Source organism: Ranitomeya imitator, chromosome 5 (assembly GCF_032444005.1).
Source record: "Ranitomeya imitator isolate aRanImi1 chromosome 5, aRanImi1.pri, whole genome shotgun sequence".
NCBI classification, from domain to species: Eukaryota; Metazoa; Chordata; class Amphibia; order Anura; family Dendrobatidae; genus Ranitomeya; species Ranitomeya imitator.
Window position 1 is genome coordinate 351717861 of NC_091286.1, and position 15237 is coordinate 351733097.

General features: G+C 52.2%; 1 protein-coding gene across 1 annotated transcript in view; it reads right to left on the reverse strand.

The window, feature by feature from the left end:
* The window catches only part of IRAK1BP1 (interleukin 1 receptor associated kinase 1 binding protein 1), a 58370-nt gene extending 52888 nt beyond the window's left edge, over positions 1 to 5482 (reverse strand). Inside the window, exon 1 of the mRNA XM_069726466.1 lies at positions 5176 to 5482. Coding sequence (XP_069582567.1) covers positions 5176 to 5460 — 285 coding nt within the window. The 5' untranslated portion in view covers positions 5461 to 5482. The remainder of the gene's footprint in view (positions 1 to 5175) is intronic.
* Positions 5483 to 15237: the final 9755 nt, after the last annotated feature.

Sequence of the window (15237 nt, forward strand, 5' to 3'; positions counted from 1 at the left end):
GCCATATATAGAGGTACACGGGGTGTAATGCTGCCCGCCATATATGGAGGTACACGGGGTGTAATGCTGCCCGCCATATATAGAGGTACACGGGGTGTAATGCTGCCCGCCATATATAGGGCTACACGGGGTGTAATGCTGCCCTCCATATATAGAGGTACACGGGGTGTAATGCTGCCCGCCATATATAGAGGTACACGGGGTGTAACGCTGCCCGCCATATATAGGGGGTACACGGGGTGTAAAGCTGTCCGCCATATATAGGGGTACACGGGGTGTAACGCTGCCCGCCATATATAGGGGTACACGGGGTGTAACGCTGCCCGCCATATATAGGGGTACACGGGGTGTAACGCTGCCCGCCATATATAGGGGTACACGGGGTGTAAAGCTGCCCGCCATATATAGGGTTACACGGGGTGTAACGCTGCCCGCCATATATAGGGCTACACGGGGTGTAACGCTGCCCGCCATATATAGGGTTACACGGGGTGTAACGCTGCCCGCCATATATAGGGCTACACGGGGTGTAACGCTGCCCGCCATATATAGGGTTACACGGGGTGTAACGCTGCCCGCCATATATAGGGCTACACGGGGTGTAACGCTGCCCGCCATATATAGGGGTACACGGGGTGTAACGCTGCCCGCCATATATAGGGGTACACGGGGTGTAACGCTGCCCGCCATATATAGAGGTACACGGGGTGTAACGCTGTCCGCCATATATAGGGCTACACGGGGTGTAAAGCTGTCCGCCATATATAGGGGTACACGGGGTGTAACGCTGCCCGCCATATATAGGGGTACACGGGGTGTAACGCTGCCCGCCATATATAGGGGTACACGGGGTGTAACGCTGCCCGCCATATATAGGGGTACACGGGGTGTAACGCTGCCCGCCATGTATAGAGGTACACGGGGTGTAACGCTGTCCGCCATATATAGGGGTACACGGGGTGTAACGCTGCCCGCCATATATAGGGGTACACGGGGTGTAACGCTGCCCGCCATATATAGAGGTACACGGGGTGTAACGCTGTCCGCCATATATAGGGCTACACGGGGTGTAAAGCTGTCCGCCATATATAGGGGTACACGGGGTGTAACGCTGCCCGCCATATATAGGGGTACACGGGGTGTAACGCTGCCCGCCATATATAGGGGTACACGGGGTGTAACGCTGCCCGCCATATATAGGGGTACACGGGGTGTAACGCTGCCCGCCATGTATAGAGGTACACGGGGTGTAACGCTGTCCGCCATATATAGGGGTACACGGGGTGTAACGCTGCCCGCCATATATAGGGGTACACGGGGTGTAACGCTGCCCGCCATGTATAGAGGTACACGGGGTGTAACGCTGTCCGCCATATATAGGGGTACACGGGGTGTAATGCTGCCCGCCATGTATAGAGGTACACGGGGTGTAAAGCTGTCCGCCATATATAGGGGTACACGGGGTGTAACGCTGCCCGCCATATATAGAGGTACACGGGGTGTAACGCTGCCCGCCATATATAGAGGTACACGGGGTGTAACGCTGCCCGCCATGTATAGGGGTACACGGGGTGTAAAGCTGTCCGCCATATATAGGGGTACACGGGGTGTAAAGCTGTCCGCCATATATAGGGGTACACGGGGTGTAACGCTGCCCGCCATATATAGAGGTACACGGGGTGTAACGCTGCCCGCCATATATAGAGGTACACGGGGTGTAACGCTGCCCGCCATGTATAGGGGTACACGGGGTGTAAAGCTGTCCGCCATATATAGGGGTACACGGGGTGTAAAGCTGTCCGCCATATATAGGGGTACACGGGGTGTAACGCTGCCCGCCATATATAGGGGTACACGGGGTGTAACGCTGTCCGCCATATATAGAGGTACACGGGGTGTAACGCTGTCCGCCATATATAGGGGTACACGGGGTGTAATGCTGCCCGCCATGTATAGAGGTACACGGGGTGTAAAGCTGTCCGCCATATATAGGGGTACACGGGGTGTAACGCTGCCCGCCATATATAGAGGTACACGGGGTGTAACGCTGCCCGCCATATATAGAGGTACACGGGGTGTAACGCTGCCCGCCATGTATAGGGGTACACGGGGTGTAACGCTGTCCGCCATATATAGGGGTACACGGGGTGTAACGCTGCCCGCCATATATAGGGGTACACGGGGTGTAACGCTGTCCGCCATATATAGAGGTACACGGGGTGTAACGCTGTCCGCCATATATAGGGGTACACGGGGTGTAATGCTGCCCGCCATGTATAGAGGTACACGGGGTGTAAAGCTGTCCGCCATATATAGGGGTACACGGGGTGTAACGCTGCCCGCCATATATAGAGGTACACGGGGTGTAACGCTGTCCGCCATATATAGGGCTACACGGGGTGTAAAGCTGTCCGCCATATATAGGGGTACACGGGGTGTAACGCTGCCCGCCATATATAGGGGTACACGGGGTGTAACGCTGCCCGCCATATATAGGGGTACACGGGGTGTAACGCTGCCCGCCATATATAGGGGTACACGGGGTGTAACGCTGCCCGCCATATATAGGGGTACACGGGGTGTAACGCTGCCCGCCATGTATAGAGGTACACGGGGTGTAACGCTGTCCGCCATATATAGGGGTACACGGGGTGTAACGCTGCCCGCCATATATAGGGGTACACGGGGTGTAACGCTGCCCGCCATGTATAGAGGTACACGGGGTGTAACGCTGTCCGCCATATATAGGGGTACACGGGGTGTAATGCTGCCCGCCATGTATAGAGGTACACGGGGTGTAAAGCTGTCCGCCATATATAGGGGTACACGGGGTGTAACGCTGCCCGCCATATATAGAGGTACACGGGGTGTAACGCTGCCCGCCATATATAGAGGTACACGGGGTGTAACGCTGCCCGCCATGTATAGGGGTACACGGGGTGTAAAGCTGTCCGCCATATATAGGGGTACACGGGGTGTAAAGCTGTCCGCCATATATAGGGGTACACGGGGTGTAACGCTGCCCGCCATATATAGAGGTACACGGGGTGTAACGCTGCCCGCCATATATAGAGGTACACGGGGTGTAACGCTGCCCGCCATGTATAGGGGTACACGGGGTGTAAAGCTGTCCGCCATATATAGGGGTACACGGGGTGTAAAGCTGTCCGCCATATATAGGGGTACACGGGGTGTAACGCTGCCCGCCATATATAGGGGTACACGGGGTGTAACGCTGCCCGCCATATATAGGGGTACACGGGGTGTAACGCTGCCCGCCATATATAGGGGTACACGGGGTGTAACGCTGCCCGCCATATATAGGGGTACACGGGGTGTAACGCTGCCCGCCATGTATAGAGGTACACGGGGTGTAACGCTGTCCGCCATATATAGGGGTACACGGGGTGTAACGCTGCCCGCCATATATAGGGGTACACGGGGTGTAACGCTGCCCGCCATGTATAGAGGTACACGGGGTGTAACGCTGTCCGCCATATATAGGGGTACACGGGGTGTAATGCTGCCCGCCATGTATAGAGGTACACGGGGTGTAAAGCTGTCCGCCATATATAGGGGTACACGGGGTGTAACGCTGCCCGCCATATATAGAGGTACACGGGGTGTAACGCTGCCCGCCATATATAGAGGTACACGGGGTGTAACGCTGCCCGCCATGTATAGGGGTACACGGGGTGTAAAGCTGTCCGCCATATATAGGGGTACACGGGGTGTAAAGCTGTCCGCCATATATAGGGGTACACGGGGTGTAACGCTGCCCGCCATATATAGAGGTACACGGGGTGTAACGCTGCCCGCCATATATAGAGGTACACGGGGTGTAACGCTGCCCGCCATGTATAGGGGTACACGGGGTGTAAAGCTGTCCGCCATATATAGGGGTACACGGGGTGTAAAGCTGTCCGCCATATATAGGGGTACACGGGGTGTAACGCTGCCCGCCATATATAGGGGTACACGGGGTGTAACGCTGTCCGCCATATATAGAGGTACACGGGGTGTAACGCTGTCCGCCATATATAGGGGTACACGGGGTGTAATGCTGCCCGCCATGTATAGAGGTACACGGGGTGTAAAGCTGTCCGCCATATATAGGGGTACACGGGGTGTAACGCTGCCCGCCATATATAGAGGTACACGGGGTGTAACGCTGCCCGCCATATATAGAGGTACACGGGGTGTAACGCTGCCCGCCATGTATAGGGGTACACGGGGTGTAACGCTGTCCGCCATATATAGGGGTACACGGGGTGTAACGCTGCCCGCCATATATAGGGGTACACGGGGTGTAACGCTGTCCGCCATATATAGAGGTACACGGGGTGTAACGCTGTCCGCCATATATAGGGGTACACGGGGTGTAATGCTGCCCGCCATGTATAGAGGTACACGGGGTGTAAAGCTGTCCGCCATATATAGGGGTACACGGGGTGTAACGCTGCCCGCCATATATAGAGGTACACGGGGTGTAACGCTGCCCGCCATATATAGAGGTACACGGGGTGTAACGCTGCCCGCCATGTATAGGGGTACACGGGGTGTAAAGCTGTCCGCCATATATAGGGGTACACGGGGTGTAAAGCTGTCCGCCATATATAGGGGTACACGGGGTGTAACGCTGCCCGCCATATATAGAGGTACACGGGGTGTAACGCTGCCCGCCATATATAGAGGTACACGGGGTGTAACGCTGCCCGCCATGTATAGGGGTACACGGGGTGTAAAGCTGTCCGCCATATATAGGGGTACACGGGGTGTAAAGCTGTCCGCCATATATAGGGGTACACGGGGTGTAACGCTGCCCGCCATATATAGGGGTACACGGGGTGTAACGCTGTCCGCCATATATAGGGGTACACGGGGTGTAACGCTGTCCGCCATATATAGGGGTACACGGGGTGTAACGCTGCCCGCCATGTATAGAGGTACACGGGGTGTAACGCTGCCCGCCATATATAGGGGTACACGGGGTGTAACGCTGCCCGCCATATATAGGGGTACACGGGGTGTAACGCTGTCCGCCATATATAGGGGTACACGGGGTGTAACGCTGTCCGCCATATATAGGGGTACACGGGGTGTAACGCTGCCCGCCATGTATAGAGGTACCATTACGCCCTCTAGTTCAGGCCTCCGTACATAAACGTCTCTCACCGTGACCCCTCTCTGGCGCAGGGTCTGCTCAATATACTCCAGCCGTTTACCGACGCTGCTCTTCGCCTCCGCAGCGGCCCCTTTGCTGCTGGACACCCGTACACACACCCGGGCCCTGTCCGGGGCTGCGCTTAGCTCAGCGGTGCCCGTCACTTGCACTTCGCGCCCTCCTTTGTGCCCAACCACAATACCCGGCTTGTTCTCTGTCTCCTCTGGAGCCAGAGGCGACATATCTCCCGGCTGCAGAGACTCGAAAAGCCGTGATACCGGCAACGGAGCAGCCATTGCTTCACTGTCACTATGGAAACAAGAGCGCCGCACGCTCGCGTCTAGTGACGTGTCGCCCGGCGGCGTAAACACGGGAGGGGGAGCCAAGGTCCCTGTCACGTGACCAGAGTATGAAGCGAATGGTGTCTTCTTCTGTCCTCACCGCGTCCATGCTGAGGCTTGTGAGACTGTGCTGGCGCTGAGGGATAGGAAACCTTGTATTGCACAACTGCTATAAATGGCAGCCATAGTGTGCCTTATGCTAGTCCCTCATAATTGCTAGCAGTAGCCACATTTCTTTAAGTGTGGCAACCATTCATAATGGCTCCAGAGACCACGCAGAATCACACTTCATGGGATTCTTCAGGCTATGGGAATGTGACTGAACAATCTATGATCTCTGAGGGCTTTGCTCTTACCCTCCAGTGTACACCATGTGCCGCCATGGCCTCCCGTATGCGCATGCTGCCTGCACGCATAGACGATTCAATAACATTTCAAAGGGCGATCCTGAAATAGCAATCGCCAAAGTCTCCGATTATTGGCCCATAATTACATCTTACTACCTGTTCACAGGCTAAGGGAGTAGTTTCTGATTGCCGGGGTCCGACCACTGCCTCCCCCACCAACCACGAGGACAAGGTTCTTGTGTCCCTTATTTGACTGGTGATTGTATACTCACTGTCACTACATTCATTGTCTGGGACCGGCGGAGAGACTCGAGTATAGTGAATGGCTTCATTAGTCCCATAGACTTGAGGCTTCTTTCACACTTCCGTCGGTACGCGGCCGCCGCTAAGCGTTGGCGTGATGTACCGACGGACGTTGTTAAAATTCAGCACAACGTGGGCAACGGATGCAGTTTTTCAACGCGTCCGCTGCCCATTCTAAAGTCCCGGGGAGGAGCTAGAGATCTCCGCCCGGCATGCGCATTCCAAAGTGCAGGATGCGACGTACAAAAATGTTCCCTTGAACGTTTTTTCATGACGACGGTCCGCCAAAACACAACGCATCCAGTGCATGACGGACGCGACATGGCCATACATCGCGATCCGTCGGCAATACAAGTCTATGGGGAAAAAACGCATCCTGCGGGCACATTTGCAGGATGCGTTTTTTTCCCAAAACGACGCATTGCGATAGAGGCCAAATGACGCAAGTGTGAAAGTAGCCTAAGGCACGTGACGACTACCGTGCCAGTCAAACAGGGATTTAAGACCTCCTTTCTTGTGATTGGTGGTGGTCCTAGTTGCAGGACCTGCAGCAATCAGAAACCTATCCTGTTTATGAGTGAGCAGTTGTCGGCATAACTGGTGGAGAAAGGTTGAACTTGATGGACAGTATGTTTTCAACCCGAATATGTAACTATATGAAAATGTCACCCATAAGTCGGGGCCCACTATGGTAATGAAGGCATCATCTTGAGTCACTAAGTAGGGATTCAGTATGGGTATGACATTGTCATTTGTGAGACAGTGGGGAAGGGCTCAGTATGGTCATGAAGACATCACCTATGAGTGCGGGCTCAGGATGGGTATAAAAAGTCACCTGTAAGGCCCTAGGTAGGGCATAAAGTTGTCACCTTTAAATCACTGAGTAGGGGCTCAGTAAAGCCATGTAGACTCCACCTGTGAATCATTCAGTAGGAGCACAGTATTTGCATGAAGATGTTACCTGTGAGTTACTGAGGAGGCGCTCGATATGGTCATGAAGGTGCCACCTGTTAGTAGAGTGTGAGCGAAGTATGAGTAAGGGCCCAAAATGTGCAATATGTCAGCTGCGAGTCACTAGGTTAGGTCTTAGTATCGACATGAAATTGTTACTAATGAGTCACTGAGTATGCTCAGTATGGTCATTAAGATGTCACCTGTGAATCCCTGAGTAGAGGCTTATGTATGTATGAGTATGAGCACTAAGATATGACCCCTGAGTCACTAATTAGGGCCTTAGTACGGTCATGAAGTTGTGAGTTGTATGGGCATGAAAACGACACCAATGCATCACTGATTAGAGACTTATTATGGGCCTGAAGACACCACCTGTGAGTCGCTGACTAGGAGTTCAGGAGGGGAATGAAGATTTCACCTGTGAGCCACTGAGTAGGGGTCCAGTATGGGTACGAAGATGTCACCTGTGACTCACTGCATAGGATCTCAGTATGGTCATGAAGATGCTACCTGTTAGTCTCTAGATATGAGTGAAGTATGGTCATGAAGATGTCACCTGTGAATCACTGAGTAGGGACTCAAAATGAGCATGAAGATGTCACCTCTGAGTCACTTAGTAAAGGTCTGGTATGGTCATGAAGCTGTCCGCTTTCAGCCACTGTAGCTTAGTATGGGCATGAAGACATCAGCAGTGAATCACTGCCTTCATGACTGATGACGTACATGTAAATCATGTCATGTCCCTGCCTTTGATCCGAGCTTGCACATCAAGCCCACACCTTTCCCAGCAGATGATGGCAGATAATGGGTTGCCATGACAGATAGGAATCTGCTGATGACCCCTGTGCCTGTCATTACGATACTCCCGTGAAAGCCAGCCTGTAGTTGGCGCTCTTAGGTGATCATGATTTTCTTTATACATAGCAGTGCTGTAGGAGTTCTGTGCATAGCACTAGCGATCAGACAATCTCAGCTTCTAGTTCCCTTTAAAATACAGTAAAATGTAAAAATAGTTTTGAAAATATCAAAAAACCCTACTAAAGTTCAAATCAGCTACCTTTTCTCCTTAAAAATAAAACAACAAAACATAAACACATTTTCTATTGCTGTGTTCCTAAAAGTCTGATCTATCAAAATGTAAAGGTTGTTAATCAGATTGGTAAAGGGCATAATGAGAAAAAAAATCAAAACACCAGAATTAATAATAATAATAATAATAATAATTTTTATTTATATAGCGCCAACATATTCCGCAGCACTTTACAATTAAGCGGGGACATGTACAGACAATAAATTCAGTACAAGTTAAGACAATTTAAACAGTGACATTAGGGGTGAGGTCCCTGCTCGCAAGCTTACAATCTACAAGGAAATGGGGGGACACAATAGGTGAAAAGTGTTTGTTATTTCAGGTCTGGCAATTATAATAAATAGGGATTTTCATATAAAGCTGCATGATCCAGTCATCAGCCCGTGTGTTTAAGTGCAATAGTCAAGTATCAAGTGCAGTTATGTGCATGGAGGGTGTGGAGACAGATGAATAGTAGGGTGCAGATTCAGAGTAATATTTGGAAGGAGGGAACAGGGCAAAGTTAGTTTACTAAGCAGTTGATGTGGTAGGCTTGTTTGAAGAGATGGGTTTTTAAAGCGCGCTTGAATAGGTCGGGGCTTGGTATCAGTCTGATCGTTTGGGGAAGTGCATTCCAGAGAGCTGACGCAGCACGAGAGAAGTCTTGGAGACGGAGATGCGAGGTTCGGATTACGGGGGATGTTAGTCTTAGGTCATTTGTAGAACGGAGGGCACGTGTAGGGCGATAGACGGACATGAGAGAAGAGATATAAGGCGGTGCAGAACTGTGGAGAGCTTTGTGGGTGAGAGAGATGAGTTTATACTGGACCCTGTACCGAATGGGTAGCCAGTGTATTGACTGGCACAAGATGGAGGCATAGGTGAAGCGGCTGGACAGAAATATGACCCTGGCTGCCGCATTCAAGATGAATTGGAGAGGAGAAAGTTTGGTAAGAGTTAGACCAATCAGAAGAGAGTTGCAGTAGTCCAGACAAGAATGAATAAGAGCGACAGTAAGAGTCTTAGCAGTTTCAAAGGTGAGAAAAGGTCGGATTCTGGAGATGTTTTTAAGATGCAGATGACAGGAGCGAGTGAGTGATCGGATATATGGAGTAAAGGAAAGTTCGGTGTCGAATATGACCCCAAGACAGCGGGCATGCTGTTTAGGAGTTATGGTTGAACCCTCCAGGGTAATTTCGATGTTGGGTAGAGTGAGGTTAGTAGAAGGGAGAAACACAAGTAGTTCAGAATTACGTTTTTTGACCGATACAGCATTGCAATAAAATCTATGAGGCGATCAAAACTTGTAAAATTGTATCTAACCCAAAATGGTATCAATAAAAACCGTCAACTCACGGCACAAAAAAAAATAAGCCCTCGCCCAGTTCCAGATCCTCAAAAATGGAGACGCTATGGGTCTCAGAACCTGGCATCAAAAGCACAATTTTATTTTTTCAACTATCCAAATTTGTTTTTAGCACTTAAATAAAAAACAAACTATACATGTTTGGTATCTGTGCACTCATACTTACCTGGAGAATCAGATTGCAAGGACAGTATTACCGTATAGTGAACATGTTAAACGAAAAACCCAAAAAACAATTTCAATGCACTTGGATTTTTTTTCCGTTTTCTAGTACACTATGTGGAAGAATTAATGGTATCATTCAAAAGTACAACTCGTCCCGCAAAAAACTAGCCCTAATATGGCTATGTAGATAGACAAATAGAAAAAAATTATGGCTCTTGAAAGAAGGGAAGGAAAAAATTTAAAATCGCTGTCATGGTGGGGTTAATAGGAGTTCAGTATGGTCATTAAGATGTGACCAGTAAGTCAATGAGTAGGGGCTGTAAATGAGTATGAATATGTCACCTTTGAGTGACTGAGTAGGGGGCTAAGTATAGTCATAAACATGGAATCGGAGAGTCATTGAGTAGGGGCTCACTATGGGCAAAATAATTGCAGGGAGCTACTGTCACCGGTGTGTTAGAGGCTGCAGATTGTCGCTCTGCATCTGACTGCAGAAAGTCTCAGCAGTTTGCTTGGCAGACTTCTTCATGGGCCTTCTGATTTTAGGACCCAGTGGCAACCGCCCCCAGCTCTAGTAGACACACCTGGACCAGGGTGTATATAACTCCCAGTTTGCTGCTGGAAGTTGCGGTTGATATTTCTATTTCCACTTCCATATTGTGGCTTGGAGCTCTAGCAGTAGGCTATTTTCCTCTCTGGTGTTTGGAGGATGTCTGTGTTTCTCTCTGAGGCTGGTTTCACACTTGCGTTTTTTGCCGCTGCGTTTAAACGCATACATTTTTTTCCCCTATATTTAACATTAAAAACGTTTCTATGCTTGCGTTTTTTTGCGGAAATGCAACATGTAGTAATTTCTAGAGGCTTTTTTTGCGGCAAAAAACGTATTGCTGTCTATGTAAACGCATGCGTTTTTAAGCCCATGCATTTGGTTGCGTTTTTAAACGCATGCGTTTCAATAGAAAAAAAACAAGTCTACACACTGATAAGCCACCCCCCACCATCAAGGTGATAAAGGGATCCAAACCCTAACCCAATCCCTAGGGATCCAAACCCTAACCCCACCCCTAACCCTAGGGATCCAAACCCTAACCCTAGGGATCCAAACCCTAACCCTCACCTGATCCACCTGCCATAATCACCTATACGGCATCACGGGGGATGACTCAGCCCCAGGGGTGGCACCTGACCGGATCCACCTGCCATAATCGCCTATACGGCATCACAGGGGATGACTCAGCCCCAGGGGGTGGCACCTACACGGCTGTCGATCAGTCATATCTGTAACGGATGTGGTACTAACTGGATCCATCGATCCCAGTCAAAGCACGGTGGCTCACTTGTTAGCGCTGCGGCCTTGCCGAGCTGGCGTCTCGGGTTCGAATCCTGTTGTGTCATACATTCAGAAAGGGAAAAATCTCTGGTGTTATGTCAAGGACACTTCCAGGGATCCTGGGGAAGGATTGCAGGCAGGGTCCTTGACACTTAGAAAAATTTTGAGACAATCCTGATTTTGTAAAAAAATCTCACATTTTCCCTACTTCAACCTCATGGGTCGTCAATATGTTGTAAAGTACCCCAAGATAGAGACCTAAGTGTGGTTAAAGTGTCTGGTTCATGGGCGCAAAGTTGAATTTTCAGTGAAAATTTGTCGGAAATCTGCTGTGGACATTGGCTGGGCGCGTGACCCAAGTGAGAGAGGCGAATCTGGACGACCCGAGCTTGGCAGGACCCTTCCCACGGGGGTCCTGGTTCTCTGGAGGTTATCACTGTCAGAAGGGCACATCTTGAGACCTCACCCAGGTGAGGGCTCTTGGAAGGCGGACGCCCTTCTGTCTTTGTTCCCCCAGAGCAGGCTTGGTGTTTATCGGAAGTCTTCTGCGGACGTTGGCTGGGCGCATGTCCCGAGTGAGAGAGGCGAATCTGGGCGACCCGAGCTTGGCAGGACCCTTCCCACGGGGGTCCTGGTTCTCTGGAGGTTATCACTGTCAGAGGGGCACATCTTGAGTCCTCACCCAGGTGAGGGCTCTTGGAAGGCGGACGCCCTTCTGTCTTTGTCCCCCCAGAGCAGGCTCGGTGTTTGTCGGAAATCCGCTGCGGACGTTGGCTGGGCGCGTGACCCGAGTGAGAGAGGCGAATCTGGGCGACCCGAGCTTGGCAGGACCCTTCCCACGGGGGTCCTGGTTCTCTGGAGGTTATCACTGTCAGAAGGGCACATCTTGAGTCCTCACCCAGGTGAGGGCTCTAGGAAGGCGAACGCCCTTCTGTCTTTGTCCCCCCAGAGCAGGCTCGGTGTTTATCGGAAGTCTTCTGCGGACGTTGGCTGGGCGCGTGACCCGAGTGAGAGAGGCGAATCTGGGCGACCCGAGCTTGGCAGGACCCTTCCCACGGGGGTCCTGGTTCTCTGGAGGTTATCACTGTCAGAAGGGCACATCTTGAGTCCTCACCCAGGTGAGGGCTCTTGGAAGGCGGACGCCCTTCTGTCTTTGTCCCCCCAGAGCAGGCTCGGTGTTTGTCGGAAATCCGCTGCGGACGTTGGCTGGGCGCGTGACCCGAGTGAGAGAGGCGAATCTGGGCGACCTGAGCTTGGCAGGACCCTTCCCACGGGGGTCCTGGTTCTCTGGAGGTTATCACTGTCAGAAGGGCACATCTTGAGTCCTCACCCAGGTGAGGGCTCTTGGAAGGCGGACGCCCTTCTGTCTTTGTCCCCCCAGAGCAGGCTCGGTGTTTATCGGAAGTCTTCTGCGGACGTTGGCTGGGCGCGTGACCCGAGTGAGAGAGGCGAATCTGGGCGACCCGAGCTTGGCAGGACCCTTCCCACGGGGGTCCTGGTTCTCTGGAGGTTATCACTGTCAGAAGGGCACATCTTGAGTCCTCACCCAGGTGAGGGCTCTTGGAAGGCGGACGCCCTTCTGTCTTTGTCCCCCCAGAGCAGGCTCGGTGTTTATTGCAAGTCTTCTGCGGACGTTGGCTGGGCGCGTGACCCGAGTCAGAGAGGCGAATCTGGGCGACCCGAGCTTGGCAGGACCCTTCCCACGGGGGTCCTGGTTCTCTGGAGGTTATCACTGTCAGAAGGGCACATCTTGAATCCTCACCCAGGTGAGGGCTCTTGGAAGGCGGACGCCCTTCTGTCTTTGTCCCCCCAGAGCAGGCTCGGTGTTTATCGGAAGTCTTCTGCGGACGTTGGCTGGGCGCGTGACCCGAGTGAGTGAGGCGAATCTGGGCGACCCGAGCTTGGCAGGAGCCTTCCCACGGGGGTCCTGGTTCTCTGGAGGTTATCACTGTCAGAAGGGCACATCTTGAGTCCTCACCCAGGTGAGGGCTCTCGGAAGGCGGACACCCTTCTGTCTTTGTCCCCCCAGAGCAGACTGGGTGTTTGTCGGAAATCTGCTGCGGACGTTGGCTGGGCATGTGACCCGAGTGAGAGAGGCAAACCTGGGTGACCCGAGCCTGGAGGGACCCTTTCCACGGGGGTCCTGGTTCTCTGGAGGTAATCACTTTCAGAAGGGTACATCTTGAGACCTTACCCAGGTGAGGGCTCTCGGAAGGCGGACACCCTTCTGTCTTTGTCCCCCCAGAGCAGACTGGGTGTTTGTCGGAAATCTGCTGCGGACGTTGGCTGGGCATGTGACCCGAGTGAGAGAGGCAAACCTGGGTGACCCGAGCCTGGAGGGACCCTTTCCACGGGGGTCCTGGTTCTCTGGAGGTAATCACTTTCAGAAGGGTACATCTTGAGACCTTACCCAGGTGAGGGCTCTCGGAAGGCGGACACCCTTCTGTCTTTGTCCCCCCCCAGATCAGGCTCGGTGTTTGTCAGAAGTCTTCTGCGGACGTTGGCTGGGCGCATGTCCCGAGTGAGAGAAGCGAATCTGGGTGACCCGAGCTTGGCAGGACCCTTCCCACGGGGGTCCTGGTTCTCTGGAGGTTATCACTGTCAGAAGGGCACATCTTGAGTCCTCACCCAGGTGAGGGCTCTCGGAAGGCGGACGCACTTCTTTCCCTGTCCCCTAGAGCAGGCTCGGTGTTTCTCTGTAGGATGTCCCCACCGTTTTGGTTTTTGTGTTCCGAGGTGTATCCTTGCAGCTTGGCCAAAACAAACATTTGCCGTTTTCGGTGGCGACAGCCATGACCGCGGTGAAGCACTTTGGGCGCGGCCGGGGTGCGCACGCCCCGTTCGCCGCGTTTCAGTCGCTGGCTGAGTGGACTCCGAGGGGGAGGGCTTAATAGTCGGAGGGGGGCTTAATAGTCGGCCCTGCGGAAGTCGGTGGAGGGTTTAATAGTCGGCCCTGCGGAAGACAGAGGGGGCTTAATAGTCGGCCTGTGGAGGTTGTCTGAGGGCTTAATAGTCACCCCGAGTACGCCAGAGAGACTCTCCAAGGTGGGGGCACAGTGTGCGTTCCATGGGCGGAAAGTTGAATTTTGAGCGAAAAACCGTATTTTCGCACTGTGAAAAATGTCAGACTTCCAGGTGGGGGGAAACCGCTGGAGGCGTACCGAGGAGGCTTCCAGGAGCCTGGGGAAGATTTTCCGAAAGTGTCCTTGACACTTAGAAATATTTTGAGAAAATCATGATTTTGTGAAAATTGACACGTTTCCCCTACTTCCATGCCAGGGGGGCGTCAATATGTTGTGAGGCACCCCAAGGCAGTGACCTAAGTGTGGGTGAAGTTTGCGAGTCATGGGCGCAAAGTCGAATTTTGGGTGAAAAACCGCGTTTTCATACTTTAAAAATTTCAGACAAGTGTCAGACTTCCAGGCAGGGGGAAACCGCCGGAGGCGTACCGAGGAGGCTTCCAGGAGCCTGGGGACGATTTTCCAAAAGTGTCCTTGACACTTAGAAATATTTTGAGAAAATCACGATTTTGTGAAAATTGACACGTTTCCCCTACTTCCACGCCAGGGGGGCGTCAATATGTTGTGAGGTACCCCAGGACAGTGACCTAAGTGTGGGTGAAGTTTGCGAGTCATGGGCGCAAAGTCGAATTTTGGGTGAAAAACCGCGTTTTCATACTTTAAAAATTTCAGACAAGTGTCAGACTTCCAGGCAGGGGGAAACCGCCGGAGGCGTACCGAGGAGGCTTCCAGGAGCCCGGGGAAGATTTTCCAAAAGTGTCCTTGACACTTAGAAATATTTTCAGAAAATCACGATTTTGTGAAAATTGACCCCTTTCCCCTACTTCCACGCCAGGGGGGTGTCAATATGTTGTGAGGTACCCCAGGACAGAGACCTAAGCGTGGGCAAAGTTTGGGTCTGATGGGTGGAACACTGAAAAAAACGCGATTTTCCACTTAGAACAAACATAGAACTTTCAGACTTCCAGGCGGGGGGAAAGCTCTGAGGCTGTACCGAGGACACTTCCATGGCCCCCGGATCGATTTTCAAGAACGAGTCCTTGGGACTTTGAAATTTTTCGGCGAGGCGTTTTTGGCTTCCGGGAGCCGCAGAACGTTGGGAAATTCGTTCCGCTCGCCGGTTCCAGGTGTTTCAGGCTAGTCCAGGCCCCAGCTACGCCGCCTGGCCGCCAAATTTC